We start from the raw sequence: 14,972 nt of genomic DNA, 5'->3' as shown, positions 1-14,972 counted from the left end.
GAAACATGAGAAGACCACAGCAGGACAGAGAAGAATGATGGTACCTGTAAACTTTTAACATTTGTGGGTTTTGCAGCAGATCCATGTGTCTGCAATCCCTTTCCCGCAGTGGTTTTGGCATTGGAAGACTGATCATTTGAATCTTTGCTGAGGAGGCACAGTTTTGGGTTCTTGTTCACTTTTTTTGGAGACTTCACCTTTTCAGCTCCAACACAGTTTGAATTTTTTGTTTCATTGAGTTCCTTGTTTTTGGGGGTAAAAGACACAATAATCCTGTTGCCAAACACATCTTCATTTTCCATTCGCTTATGAGCACGTTCAGCACTTTCTTGATTTGAAAAGCGGAGAATTGCACTGCTGCCAGAAATGCTCAACACCTTTCCTCCACAGTTATCTGACAAACGCCTGAGTCTGTTGCTGACACTTTTGCTGTCTCTGTTTGTTGGCAGGTTGTAAACATATAACAGTGTATGGCATGACTGTTGGGAAAAACAAAACAGATTTTATTTGGTTAAGCAGGTCATGTAAGGACTTGGTCATGTAAAACCAATATTTAATATACCAAGATCTAAAATATCAGATACTACTTTTTAGGTTATTTCACGTACACCAAATATACCAGCCATGATGTGAACCAGGTTGTCATTAGGTGAACAATGAGTAACTGGATTGCTACTTGTATTAAAATGAAATAATACATCTTAATCTTTACATAAGTCATTGATAAAAATAGATATTGGTCATTTAATGATTAGGGATCAGTGCTTAGGTGTTCAGTTGAAATTAAGACCAATTCCAAGAAGGTACAGCCTTATGAGAGATAGCAGTTCTGCTGAGAAGTGTCCTGATATTCACCTACTTCTCCCAAAATCAGGGAAATAAAGGTCAATATACACTTTATATTTTCTACAATGTATGCAACAAAAAAAATCACTTACTGGCATTTTCAATGGTAACCTTGGTGGCAAGTCTGAAATAAATTCTTCAAACCTGATAAGCTCGTGAGCATGATGTAAGAGTGCTTCAGAAGCTTGATTCTTATGTACCAAGATGATCTGGAAACCATGCCGGTGTCTCAGGTCACTGAGTTCCAAAGCAAAGTTTACATCAGCTGAAACAGAGACCCACCCACCCAAATATTAGTGGTTAAAAAGACTACTTTAAAAAGCTCTCTCTGTCACCAAAACAGCATCAACAACAAAATCTTTCAGGGAAAGAATAGCAACGGCTATAAACATTCATGGTAGATATTTAATCAGCAGTTAGTATTTAAGAAATTTAGAAATCAAGGTTTTCTTTTCAATAGTAACATTTAACAATTTAATCAGGAGGAGTTAAACTGGTACTGTATGTTTCTGTAGCACATTTTTTTTGCTTAAAATGGAATATTATAGCCTTAAGTGAAACCCAATGTAGTACATATCATACAGTTCATTAAATAATTGTGACTGTAAATTTATGGGTGTATGTTGTATTATTCGTCTGTAATGGTGAGGCATTAAATATATCTGCGTTCATTATGCTTAAAGTTTAGAGAGTTTACATAGAGTACTCAATATAATAAAACTTATCTGAAGTTGACACTTAAGTCTCCTAGCAGACACCATTATTATTAAGAGCAGTCTATGATAGTCAATGTGATGTGGCAAATAAGTTTCCATCCTGGTTTAACAGAAGCACTAAACAGTAATATTCATCTTCTCATAGTTAAAATTACTGTGTTATCTATTACTGGAACTCATCATGAATTCTCACTTGAGCACTTTGCTTAAAATAGTGTGGATTCTAAACAACTTGGGGGAAGAACACTCAGTGTAACGTCTGAAAGTTTGACTGGAAATTCTCAACAGGATTCTGTTCCCCAGAATCTTGAAAGAACACAGTGAAAGGTTTTATGCAATGTGATTAATATTCTTACTTGATACAAGGACCACAGTAGCAGGTGCAGTGTGTGTATCAGCAAACCTCCTAAGACTCTGTCTGAGCTTGTCATCAGCTGCATTCTTTGCTGTAGCATTGATGTGTGCAACAGTCACCTGCAGAATTAAAGGAAGATGCCTTAAGGAAAGAACTGAATGTGAAGACTGGTAACTGGCATTAACTGGTAACAAATCTGACACATTTTTTAAAAACACATAATAGGGATTAGCCACTGAAAAAATTGCGGAGTTTCATGTATTTTAAGCAGTTAATGCATGTTGTATAGATAATGATAAGTGTGTACAGTATATAAAAGATATGAACTAGAACAAAGGTTTCCGGGGGGGGGGGGGGGGGGGGGAAGAGTTAGAGAAGTTGTAAGAACTTCAGAGTGGTTAAGAAATGCCTTTTTTTTTTCCTTTAAGGACAGATTCCTGTTGAAATAAGCAGACCTAACTAATTCACCTTGGAGCACCTAATTCTGCACCTAACTTTATCCTTAAAAGAGAAGAAAGAAGGTACATACTCTTAAATGTATAACTGAAGAAATTATAATACAGCAAACAAGACTGTTTTACTACTGATATAAAAATTAGCTTATTCAGAACAAACCCCAGTTCAGTATTGCACCTATATTTTTATTGAGATTCAGTAAGAGGGGGGTGTATGAAGAGGGAAACACTTTATACCTTGCATGGAATACCTGAAGTTAAAAACTGTAAAATAATTATGCACAGGAATTATTGATAAACAATTGTATGCAGCTTTGTGATTTTCAGCTTATTTATCTGAAGAGAAAACATACACCAATTGCTAAACTATTAGCATTGCAGTGAACAAAAACAACTTGTCACAAGGGTTGATGGATACACATTTTTGTAAACACAAAAGCAATTGATAAGTGTCAGACTTCCTGAATATATAGAGCCAATAATCCAAAAAAAGAGAACCGAACTACTGTTCTCATAGAAACCAAAAGACAGATACAATAAAAAACAAAAACAAACAAAAAAATCACGCACATATTTTTGACCATTTTAACAAAGCATAAGTCTACCTGTGAAATGAGGGAAAAGAAAGGGGAAGCCCGACACAACATACATAAGGGACTTGCATTAGAAGAAAACAGACATTTAGTCTGTTTAAGGTCTGCTCAATATGTTCCAAGATGAGTGGATAAGATTTACTGAAACTGAATGCTACAATGCAACTGAAATGTGAAATATTTAAACTTCAGCATATTGTATTAGTGATCAAAACTTTTGTTAGGTAAATGAAGTCACTACTGAAGATTGTTTAGTATTCATAAGGTAAGCCTTGAAGGGTTAACATTTCACACAAACTGGTAACTGATAAAGGGAACTGACCCTTGGAAATAAGTCAAATCACTGATTAACAATAAGAACAAATCAATTAGATTAATCTGGGTATTAAAATCTCTCAAAAAAGGTAACCAAGCAAGTTTGCCATGTTTGATAATTTACCTATAAAGGTACCTTTTGAATTACATTGCTGAATTGGACTTCAGCAACAGTTTTTATACCATTGGTCTTCAAAGTGAAACACTTCTATTTTCTTTGTATCTTTGTTATTTAAAGACACACTTCATTTTTTTTTCCATTTTGAAACAGTGGTACTTCAGACACTGTTCTCTAAACATTGCATCAGTCTTTCAAAAATGGTAAATTTTCTGAAAGAATTGTCATGTATAATCTTACTTTGTCATTTTCAGAATTTCAGTACACACTAATAAATTAAAATCAAGAAACAATTCAGCCACGTACTAGTTTGGACTTGAATATGCCCAAACACTGCACTCAAAATACAAATTTCAAAACAAAATGTAGTCAATCTCCCAGAGATTAGACTAAATGGATTTAAGACATACATGACAACTGACATGATTTATATGCCTAGTTTTCTTTTTTTTTTTCTAGCCATTACTATACCAGCAAAAACAACAGAGCCCCGCAGTACCATCATAAATAAAGATATAGGAGTAGTTTCATTATAATTAGGGCCCTATCAAATTCACAGTCCATTTTGGTAAATTTCATGGTTATAGGATTTAAAAAAAAAAAAAAAAAACAACAATCTTAAATTCAGTTTCAGATATTTAAATCTGAAATTTCACAATGTTGTAACCGTGGGGGTCTTGACCCAAAAGGAGGTTGTGGGGAGGGTTGAAAGGCATGGTAGGAGCCCCCGGCCGGGGTGCCCCCAACCCTGCCTTTCCCTCACTCCGGGCCCAGCACTTGAGGGCTAAAGGGGCCTTGGGCTGGTTCTGTGTGCGGACACTGGAGTGTCCATGGTGTGCCCCAATCACGTCACCCTGGGTGGTTGCCCACCTGTAAGGCCAGTCTTACCACTGTAAAAGCGACAACCCCCCACCCCCATACCATGCCAACCTCACTTCTGCTGGCAGTGCTGCCACCTTCAGAGCTGGGTCCCCAGCCAGCAGCTGCCACTCTCCAGCTGCCCAGCTCTGAAGGCAGCACAGAAGTAAGGGTGGCAATGCCATGACCCTTCCCCCCTCAACATTATAGCCAGATTTCACGGTCCATGATGTATTTTTCACAGCCATGAATTTGGCAGGGTCTTAATTATAACTCATCCCCTCCACTTTAAAAACCCAATGACAGAAGTCTGGTACTCCCTATCACATCATCTAACCCAATCTAAGCAGGCTAGTTGCCAGCCAAAACACAGATAATTTTTGAATGCCCAAACATTACAAAGTAGTAAAGGTGGTGATGGTATATCATTAATTCAGAGAAAAACTTACAAAAGTATTAATGTTTAAAAAACTAAACCAAGGAGATTAGAATGCAAGGTAATTTTAAGGTAAAGCTTCTTAAAAAGTGTTTCAAAGTGTAGAAATGTGGAGTAAAGGAGTCCCAAACAACACTAACTGTGCTTCAATGTCCCTTCCACCCAGTGCACCCTCCATTTAGGAAAGGTTCAATCAGCGACAAGTATCAATTGACCTGTCATCTCAGTTGGTGATCTAGTTGCAAATTCTGTGAACTGTGCTAGAGATGTTTCTTAAATTACCAAATGAAACAAAGATTCTCCCAAAAACAAAGTTAGAGAAGACCGTCCCACAGGTAATGAAATGGATCTTAAAAAAAAAAAAAACAAAATTTTGGGGAGGTAGCTGTCATGTCTATTTTTTCTTAAGAAAATTAATGCATGTATAAATTCAGCTAGAATCATAACTTCTATCTTCTCCAGTGAAACTGTTTTAATTAAAAAAAAAAAAAAAAAGACTTGCTTCTGTTCATTAAAGATTATCTGCATTATTTTTTTATATGGAATGCTTTGAGCGAATAGATTACATTTCCATACCTGGCAGTTGTTCAGCTCCTGAATAACTTCTTTATTTTCTTTACTAATGTCACATACACAGATGAATTCTGCCTCCCTGTGACCTTTAAAAAACTTTTCACGAATTCGTTGTACAACTGCGATAGCTGAACGGCCAGTCGGAACAGAACAGTTTTCAATATCCCAAAAGACTCCAATGGGGGGCAAGTTCTCCAGCACCTGGCCTGTTATTGCAACTTCTGGAGACCCTGTAGAAATTTAACAAAAACAGCCTTTACGTTAAACTGGGAAATGCTGAGACTATGATACTTTGCTAGTTATAAGCATAAAAAGACAACGATATAAAAGATGGGAAGTTTCAGATGTTAAAGAATGACGGGCCTGGGAAGACAATCATGAAGAAATATAGGCAGGAAAAAGAACGAGGAGTACTTGTGGGCACCTTAGAGACTAACAAATTTATTTGGGCATAAGTTTTCATGGGCTAAAACCCACTTCATCGGATGCATGCAGTGGAAAATACAGTAGGAAGATATATATATATATATATATATATATATATATATGACAGAGAACATGAAAAAACGGGTGTTGCCATACCAACTATAACTAAACCAATCAATTAAGGTGGGCTATTATTAGCAGGAGAAAAAAAAAATTTTTTTTGTAGTGATAATCAGGATGACCCATTTCCAACAGTTGACAAGAAGGTGCAACAGTAGGGGAAAAATTAGAATGGAGAAATAGTTTACTTTATGTAATGATCCATCCACTCCCAGTCTTTATTCAAGCCTAATTTAATAGTGTCCAGTTTGCAAATTAATTCCAATTCAGCAGTTTCTCGTTGGAGTCTGTTTTTGACGTTTTTTTGTTGGAGAATTGCGACTTTTAGGTCTGTAATTGAATGACCAGGGAGGTTTTAGCCCACGAAAGCTTATGCCCAAATAAATGTTAGTCTCTAAGGTGCCATAAATACTCCTCCTCCTTTTTGCTGATACAGACTAACATGGCTACCACTCTGACAGCTAGGAAATTGATCACATCCGAGCACCTCCAAGGTTGTAGTGCTCTGATGTGTAAGGATTCTTCATTAAAAAAAAAAAAAAAAAAAAAAAAAAAAAAAAAAAAAAAGATGTTTGGGGTATGTCTACATAGCAAAAAACCCATGGCAGTAAGTCTCAGCCCAGGTCTACAACTTGGGCTCATGCTACACGCTAAAAATAGCCACGTAGACCATCTAAATTGTTTAATTGTATCTGAAGTAACATTTCACAGCTAAAAATTCATAATGAATACTGAATTAGTACTGGAAAATAAATATTTAAACTGTAGGATTTAAAATGCTGTATCAGAGAAAGCATCCAAAACAAAGAAAACTGGATTGGAATGCTAACTCTGGGATAAGTGGTTATCAAGAACCAAGGAACTACACAGTAGACGCACGGTTCTTCTACAGGAAAACAAACTAAATTGAAGAACAGATGTGAGGCCTGGAATTTGCTATTATGGAGTAGGAGGGACAAAGATAAGTTTCTGCTCTTACAGAATGGCCACAGGAAAAGCTTCATCATGTTTACATACACTCCCCAACCTACAATAAGCAGAAACCAAAGACAATGGATGATGAATTAAAGGGACTCCGTACAGATGGTCAGCGATTACAATGTCCAAAGAAGTGAACACAGAACTGACAAAAAAGAATAAGTGCCAGATAACATGCAAACGTCATCTTTTCCGGTGGACTTTTGGTTATGATGTCTGATGAGTTATTCTTCCATGGATTTGTCAGAAATCATACCTTGGAAAAAACATAAAACTGAAGAAAAAGCCTAAAATGGCTACAGCTGTTTGCTTCCCAAGCTGAAATGACACAGCTTCTCACAAGCTGAGCAGAAATAGACAAGAACTGAGAGCTGGACTGTCAGCTTGCCACTCAGCACTCCTATTAACCAAAAGACTGGGGGAAAATCCAAGCTACAGAGACTATACTGGCATAACTATGTTGCTGTAGCTATGCTGGCATAACCCTGTAGCAGAGACCCAGCCTACACCGATGGAAGGGGGTTTTCTGTCGGCGTAGGAATACCACTTCCCTGAATGACAAAAAAAACTAACTATGTTGACAGAAGCACTCTTCTGTTGACATAATAGCATTTATACTGGCGGTTCGGCCCGTTTAGCCACATCAGTCAGGGACTTTTTTTTTTTCTCCTTCATACCCCTGAACAATGAAGCTATGTTGACATTAATTTTCAGTGTAGGCCAGGCCTAAGTCTCTCAAGTCCATAAGGGAAGACAACAGTATTACCAGAATAAGACTTGTCATACCACCTAAATTGCAAACTGTCAAATTGAGCTGGAGAACATATTTGGCATACCACTGTACATATATCAGTTTATACAATTGTCAATAGTCTTTTTAAAATTTGCATTATAACATATAGTAACTATACCAGAAGCGCAAATATTAAAATTTTACAAAAATATACGAATATTTCAAGTATTAAAGCAATATCATCAACCTGTACATAGTCCATTTTGGAAAAGTAGGTTAAGGTAGGTTTCTGGTATTACATCTAATCTAAATACGCTCCAATGTTTCACAATTAACTTTCCTTTAAACAAAACAACAACAACAAAAGCACCACCACAATGTTTTCTTTCCTCATACTGCTATGCAAAAGATCCACACAAACAATATGGAAAACTAACTATACAGTAGAAACAGTATATACACAGAAGGATCCAATGAACAAAAAAATGTATTTTTTCCATTTAGTCTCTCTCATAACAAATATCTTCAGAAAGACATGCAGTTTTTAAGATAACCTTTTGAATTTCAATGGTATTTTAAGGAGTGTATCTATTAAATCAAACAAATGTGGCTTACCATATTTTTGTGGTGATTTGCCCAGGCTACTTGCCAGTAATAAACTTGTCTCTTTTCCTGTTCCTTTGGTTCCGCAGCCATTACACATTGGGATAGATATGGGTGCAGTCTGCGTACTGGGAGGGGGAATATTTGGCCAGATTTTAGCAGCATCAATTAAGCTATTTCTGGTTGGCTGTTGGAGCAATTTTTTTCAAAACACCAATTAGTTTAATGTATAATATTATGCATTAATTTAACCTAGAACATTTTGTATTAATTTTTACTCTTCATGTCAATGACAAAACAACCTTCCAATGGACTGGGAGCATAGATATTAATCTGGAAACTAATCCACAGTAATATTAACCCATTGAATGAAGTGTGCTCATCTCACAGACTTTTCTTCCCTTATGTATTCAGATCTAACTTTCAAAAAGTGACTAGTGATTTTGAGTGCCCTTCTCAACATATTAAAGAAGCACCCTTTTCGGAAAGTGCTAACCACCTACCCTCTGGCAAAAAAAACACCACCAAAAAACAAAATGCCCAGGCCCTTTTAAAAAAAATCTCAAATTGAGCATACAAACATGGAGGCACCCAAAATCACTCACTTTTTAAAATCTTGGCCTCATTGTTTAGTTCTGTGAAGTGATTTTCTATGTATAGTTTTACATTAAAAACAGACCAAACCTGAATACCCCAATTTACATTTTAAATGATGCCTGGTATTACAAGATGTGGAATAAACTTAACTATACTTCACTTCTGATCTTTTGTTGAAATTCAAACGGATTTTAAATTTGAATTTAGTTAAATTAAGTGTACTAAATTGGTACTGAAGCATAAAAATAAATTATAGATTAGAAAGGCTGATCTTAGTGCTCAAAAAAAAAGCTTTCCCAACTCTTGAGATGGATCCATCTTGATCAGTTGCCCATGCTGGATACAGATTATCTGCCATGTAATCCTTCACAGAATCACTACTAATGGAGTGTTTTATCTGGAGCTATCAGAACAGGTGAGCAGCTCCTTTCAAAACTAGAAGAGATTCTGTTCAATTATTAAAGAATCTGGGATACACTTAAATAGTGTGATAACCTGCTTTATCTTCCCATGAAATTGAATGCTATCTCCATGAATCTCCCACCTTCAGATTAAGAGCAGGCTTCTGATACCATGGCCCTTAAACTACGTATTAACATCAACTAGATAATTCAAGCTGTAGGCCACCAGAACCTATTTTGTCTCCCAGTTAACATTCATTATTTAAGCACTTACAACATATAGCACTTTAAGAAGAAATGTGAAATGTACAAACCTTGTTTAAACATTCATTACAGTAGTGAGAGCCCTTTAAACAGACCGAAGGTGCCACATTTAGGTGCAAAGAGTTGGTGCATACACGTGATGTTAGCTCCGACTGTGTAATATGCTCCTCCAAGTGCCCTGTAGCCCCACTTGTAAATTCGGAACAGGGAAAATAGCCAGAAGATGTGCAGCTCTGAAGGGCTGGAAATTGATGCAGTTTGTGCACATTACCATGACAGGACTGGAAATGGAGTTTTCCACAACATGGCAGATGTTGACAGGAAGATACATTATTTTCTACGCACATGCTGGGGAAGTCACTTGCAATGCCTGCCAAATTGCTTCTAGCTGGAGCATTCTTGAGTGAAGATGCAGACTGATAAGCAAACCCTGACCCTACTTGACAAGTAATTGTCCCAGTGCTTGGAGAGTCTAATATTGTGCCAGGATGAATCAAGCTACCACCACCAGCACCACCACCAAAATGCATCTTATGAGTACAAGAGGAGTCAGATCCATGAGCACAGCAGCTTACTTTGGGGCTAGGTGAAAGCTGTATTTGCTGTTGCTGAAGAGAATGAACATCAGGAAGTGGTACTGCTGGAAAGAGTTTAGAGCCAGCATGAAGAGGAGATGAAGCATCCTTCAATTCCACAACAGCTTTCTTGTTCTCCATGTAATCTTTCTGGAAAAAATAAGCCACATAGTTACATTCAGGGGCATATCTCATGTATGAGCTAGTCGTTTATAGTAAAAAACACCCACACACACACATATATACATACATACATATACACACACACACCAGTTACACTTCTGACAGTGACAGAAGCCAGGAACTTATAACGATCAAGAGAACCATCATTCCACCAGCTGCACGTGTTGAAATCCATAAACTCATATATAAATTGTATGCACAAAACCAATGGGATGAATGTTTTATAGTTTTGATATTTCCCCAAAACCTTGGGAGACAAAAAAAAACAGTGGCTGAGATCAGCTACTATGGTTGGAGGTGGAGAAGGAAGTTAAGACAATTATTACAGATATTCTGAAATTGCAAAGCAAGCAATGTTACAGTGATATACAACCACTTCTATAACGGTAAATTCTAGCTGACTGGACGGGAGAGGTAACAAAAAAAAAAAAATGGATAAATATAACAGGAACATATAGAATTTACTTAGGCTTTGGATCAAGTCCCTCTGAAAAGGCTATTAAAGAAGACTGGTAGCCATGAGGTGAAAGATGAATACCTTAAAAAGAACAAAAAACAGATAGAAGACAAAGTATGAACGCAAACATACAGATAGAAGACAAAGCAATTTTCAACACACAGATGTTGAATGCCCCTGGTATTAATAAGACTGATGTTTGATACACTTAACATTATGGAGGCTGGGGGGATAAACAGTAGTTCTGCACCCCAAGCCACTATAACAAGATGCATTATAAAGAACAGAAACACATGGTGTCAGAACTGCTGACATCACATGTTTAGGTTAGCCAAGACTGGATAATGTGAGGAGAGCTACAAGAGGTTATCAAAATTAGTAGCCATCGATTCCGAGAAGATCAGTTGGGTATTCCTATTTACTGTTTCCCATAATACAAGAGCAAGATTAAAAAAGACAAACAATGTAATATAGATAAAAGGGAATACACTTGCATGCAACATATATTGTGGAATTCACTACTACAACTGTTCAGGCAAGTATCTTGGTAATATTTTTTAAAGGATTAGTTTCTAAAATCTAAATGGAGTTTGAGGCATTTCTCCCCCCCTCAAGAGCCCTAGATGATTTGTAACCTGGATACTCAAGTCTGCCCCCCTTCGTGTGATGCCACCTCTGTTGCAAATGAAAGCATTAAAAAAACCCAGCCATTTCCATAAGGTGTCATCAAACCTCCAACTTACTCTCCCATCTTGGTCTGACAAAGACCAAATTTGTTGGAAGTTCAGGACCAGGCTCATCTATTGCCCCAGTGTTTTACTGACAGGTAGATTGAAGATCTATGTGGTGGCTGGATAATTCATGTTATTTTAGGGGGTTAGACATTTATAAGAACAACATCTTGCAGTTACAGTAATTAACATATAAAAACTTAAGACCATCTTTATGATTCAGGGCATAAATCGATAACCTGTGGAAGTCAGGAAGAAACCCCCACTCCCCCCCCCCCACTGTATAATATGCACAATTTGGTGTACTCATCTGTTCCTGTGTATCAGTTATGTTCTTAGTATAGCAAAGAATTACCGGTTTTGCACTGAAAGGCGAAGTCTGTTCAGTGGTAGAAAAGCAATTAGAGAATTTCCAGAGCCATGGTTTAGCATCGTTATCTTGTCGTTGAACCCATCCAAATGATCTACTGCAGAGATTCTCCGTTCTGTTTCCTTCCATCATACAGCCATACAGAATAGTTCAACATTCTTTCATCCCTCCTTTCTTTCATTCTTCCCACCTGTTAAAGTTGTGCATATTTTAAATATTAATACTTTAAAACATAATAAAACCATGCTTTTGTCTTGATTATGAACTGCAAAGTTGAAAAGTCAGTAGATCTGCACTGTTTGCATTCAATTTAATAAACTGGTTGGACACAGATTAGATTTATTTCTACAATATGAATTATTATTGTAGCTTACGCCTGTATTTTAAAATCGGAACCCAAAGCACTGGTAAGTGAATGGAAATGTTACTTAAGTTCATGGTGGCTTCTGTAAAATACACAAAACCACTTCAGCAACGGATATCTAGCAACGCTCTGTGAACAACAGATACTGCTACTACAGCCCTGTGCAGGACTATTTTTTTAATCCCACTCCCGTCCTACAATACCCACTCCCGCATTGTTTCTGGCATTTTTATCTGACTCCCACCCGCAAAAAATCTTAGATCCCCAAAATCCTACAAGAGAGACAGATTTCCCCATGCTATTTAACAAAAAGAAAGAAGGGTTGGTTATTATACATTGTGGTAAAAATTGTTTCTAAATTCCATGTATATATACACACATACATATACATGTACACATTATATATACACAGAATTATATATACATGGAATTCAGAAACAATTTTTACCACTAAAAGAATAAAATAAATCTTGCTTAAACCATGTACAAATATACTTTAACTCCTGTTATAACAGACATCAAATCTCTTTTGATCCCTCACTTAAATGTAAGTATGAAAACCTTTATTTAAAAAAAGGGGGGGGGGGGCTTAACACTGCTGAAATTCTATTTATGACAAACTGATGAGAGATTTAGTGTTACCTGCAAATTAGTGCAGTCTGGGTTTTTTTGCCTACCCAATTCTGCCCACAACGAAGTAGATTTTACCCGCTGCCACTATTATGGCATCCAAGTCCTGCTGCAGGGCTCTAATTGTTATGTCATCCTAAACCACAATCCAGGAGCTAGAGTTTCATGACAGAAAGTCCAACAGGAGAGTACAAAGAGTGAGTGCAATGTAATGAAAAAAATGAAGGAATACAAACCATGCACTCTAAGTACTCAGGATTTATACAGACCTTTACCTAATGAAAGCTCTTTTACTAATCCTCAACACACACACAGAGGTATGTAAGCCTACACTTGATCTTAGCTCATAGAGCCAAGACTTCACAGAGTCACAAAGAAGCTAAACAACTTGTCCAAGACCCCACAGCAAATTACTAGACGAGCTAATGATTAGAAATGCAGACTTCCTGACTTCCCACCCATATAGTCTCTTCAACAGAGGCCATGCTGCCTCTGCTCTTTAGTTACATTTATGAAAGTTTAGCCTTCAATGGGAGAACTGGCATTTACTCCATGTTAAAGCTACCCAGATTTGACAATAAAACTATATGAACTCTACTACGAACTGTAGTCTGATATCGGTCCTGTTCAAAATTAGATCAAGTTTATTAAATCTTGAAACATGGCCAGTTACTTTTAAGAGGACATTCGATTTATAAACAATTTTTAAAATAAATGTCTCGATCCCTTATTATAACATTCAAAATTATTAAAATATAAGGATTTTAAAAGCCTGATTTTTAGTGTTTTAGTGTTAACTTTTCCTTTCCCCTCTGTTTCGCTTCATTTAGTACCGATTCTCGAGGCAGTTTCTCTTCCGGGCTCACGCACTTAGTTCACACGCTACAGGGAAATGCTTACATCCAAACGAAAGCCTGGTTTAACTTGAGCGCGTCTTGAAGCGCAACCCAGAAAAACTGCCGAGGGTTTGTCTGGGAAATGGGCTCCCACTGAGCCCCGCACGGGCACATGGCCAGACGACAAGGGATGAAAACCAGCGTGGGGATCGCCAAGGGAAAGGGGTCGCAGCTCGGGGCGCACAAAGGGCAGCAGGACGTTGGAGGCTCAGGAAGCGAGCGCAGGGAGCAACCCCACCGAGAGAGACACCCCCCCCCGGGCTCTCCGGGGACCTGCTCCTCGCCCAGGGCAGCACCAGGACCTTATCCCGCCCGAGAAAGGGTCAGAGCCTCCCTCCCCCGCCCCTAGGACCAGGACCCCGCGCCCCCACGCAGGCAGGCAGGCTCCCCCAACGATGCCAAGTAGGGCCGGGCTTGGTTAGCAGGGGGCCGCAACCGGAGACACGGGAAGCCGCCCGTGCTCAGCCCTCTCCTAGCCCCGGATGCGCACTACGCTCCCGCTGGGCTTTCCCCAGGCCCGACGCCCGATCCCTTTGAGGCCTAGGTCCGCACCCAGGGTCTCTCCCACCACCCGGAGCGGGCCCTGCGTCCCGGCCCGCCTGATGCCGCTGCTAGACCCCCCGCCCCCCTCCGTCACCTGGGCCGCTCTCGCCACCTCCGCCGCCTCTCTCTCTTCACATCCCGGCTCCCCCTGCCCCTCACACCCCCTTTGTTTTCCTCCCCCCTCCTCTCCGCAGCTTCCGCCCCCAAGCGCAACACCCACTGCCGGAAATGAACTCACTGTCGTAAACTAACTGCTACTGCCGTAACACTCCTCCTCCCCTCCCAGGCTATAGCTGGGGGAGCCTGAAGGGGGCAGACATTTAATCCCCCTCCCAGGAACAGCGTTTGCGTCCCTCATCTGCCTCACAACTGCGTCACGGCAAAAACGGGGAGGCAGAGCCCTCTAGTCTATAGCAATCCTACTAGAGACTAATAGGGGCCCTACTAGGGTGAACAGATGTCCCGATTTGTATAGGGACAGTCCTGCTGTTTTACCCCCCACCCCTGTCCCGATTTTTACGTTTGCTGTCTAGTCACCTTAGTCCCTACACTGGGGGTTGGCTTATGGGGGAGTACCTGGCACAGGCCTCAAAACAGGGGTACTTGGTAGTTCTGCACCCTTACACCCTCTAAAAGAACAGGAGTACTTGTGGCACCTTAGAGACTAACAGATTTATTAGAGCATAAGCTTTCGTGGACTACAGCCCACTTCTTCGGACCTTACACCCTCTGCTACTCTACCCTGTCCCCTCCCCCAGGGCGGGAAGTGCTCAGGAGGCACCTGGTGTCAGTCAAGCCAGGATGCAGCTCCAGTACATTCACATTCCTATTGTAGT

At 39.2% G+C, this 14,972-nt stretch overlaps 1 protein-coding gene across 1 annotated transcript in view; it reads right to left on the bottom strand.

Annotated features, from left to right (window-relative positions):
• MARF1 (meiosis regulator and mRNA stability factor 1) overlaps positions 1 to 14,311 on the bottom strand; it is a 37,539-nt gene extending 23,228 nt beyond the window's left edge. Inside the window, exons 1-8 of the mRNA XM_034783381.1 lie at positions 14,231 to 14,311; positions 11,689 to 11,893; positions 9,438 to 10,112; positions 8,138 to 8,312; positions 5,269 to 5,495; positions 1,919 to 2,036; positions 939 to 1,111; positions 45 to 479 (exon numbers count right to left, since the gene is read on the bottom strand). Coding sequence (XP_034639272.1) covers positions 45 to 479; positions 939 to 1,111; positions 1,919 to 2,036; positions 5,269 to 5,495; positions 8,138 to 8,312; positions 9,438 to 10,112; positions 11,689 to 11,835 — 1,950 coding nt within the window. The 5' untranslated portion in view covers positions 11,836 to 11,893; positions 14,231 to 14,311. The remainder of the gene's footprint in view (positions 1 to 44; positions 480 to 938; positions 1,112 to 1,918; positions 2,037 to 5,268; positions 5,496 to 8,137; positions 8,313 to 9,437; positions 10,113 to 11,688; positions 11,894 to 14,230) is intronic.
• Between the last annotated feature and the right edge of the window lie 661 nt (positions 14,312 to 14,972).

The sequence above is a fragment of the Trachemys scripta genome, chromosome 10, assembly GCF_013100865.1.
Source record: "Trachemys scripta elegans isolate TJP31775 chromosome 10, CAS_Tse_1.0, whole genome shotgun sequence".
NCBI classification, from domain to species: domain Eukaryota; kingdom Metazoa; phylum Chordata; order Testudines; family Emydidae; genus Trachemys; species Trachemys scripta.
The sequence above is the reverse complement of the archived record's forward strand: the minus strand, read 5'-3'. Positions and strand labels throughout refer to the sequence as shown.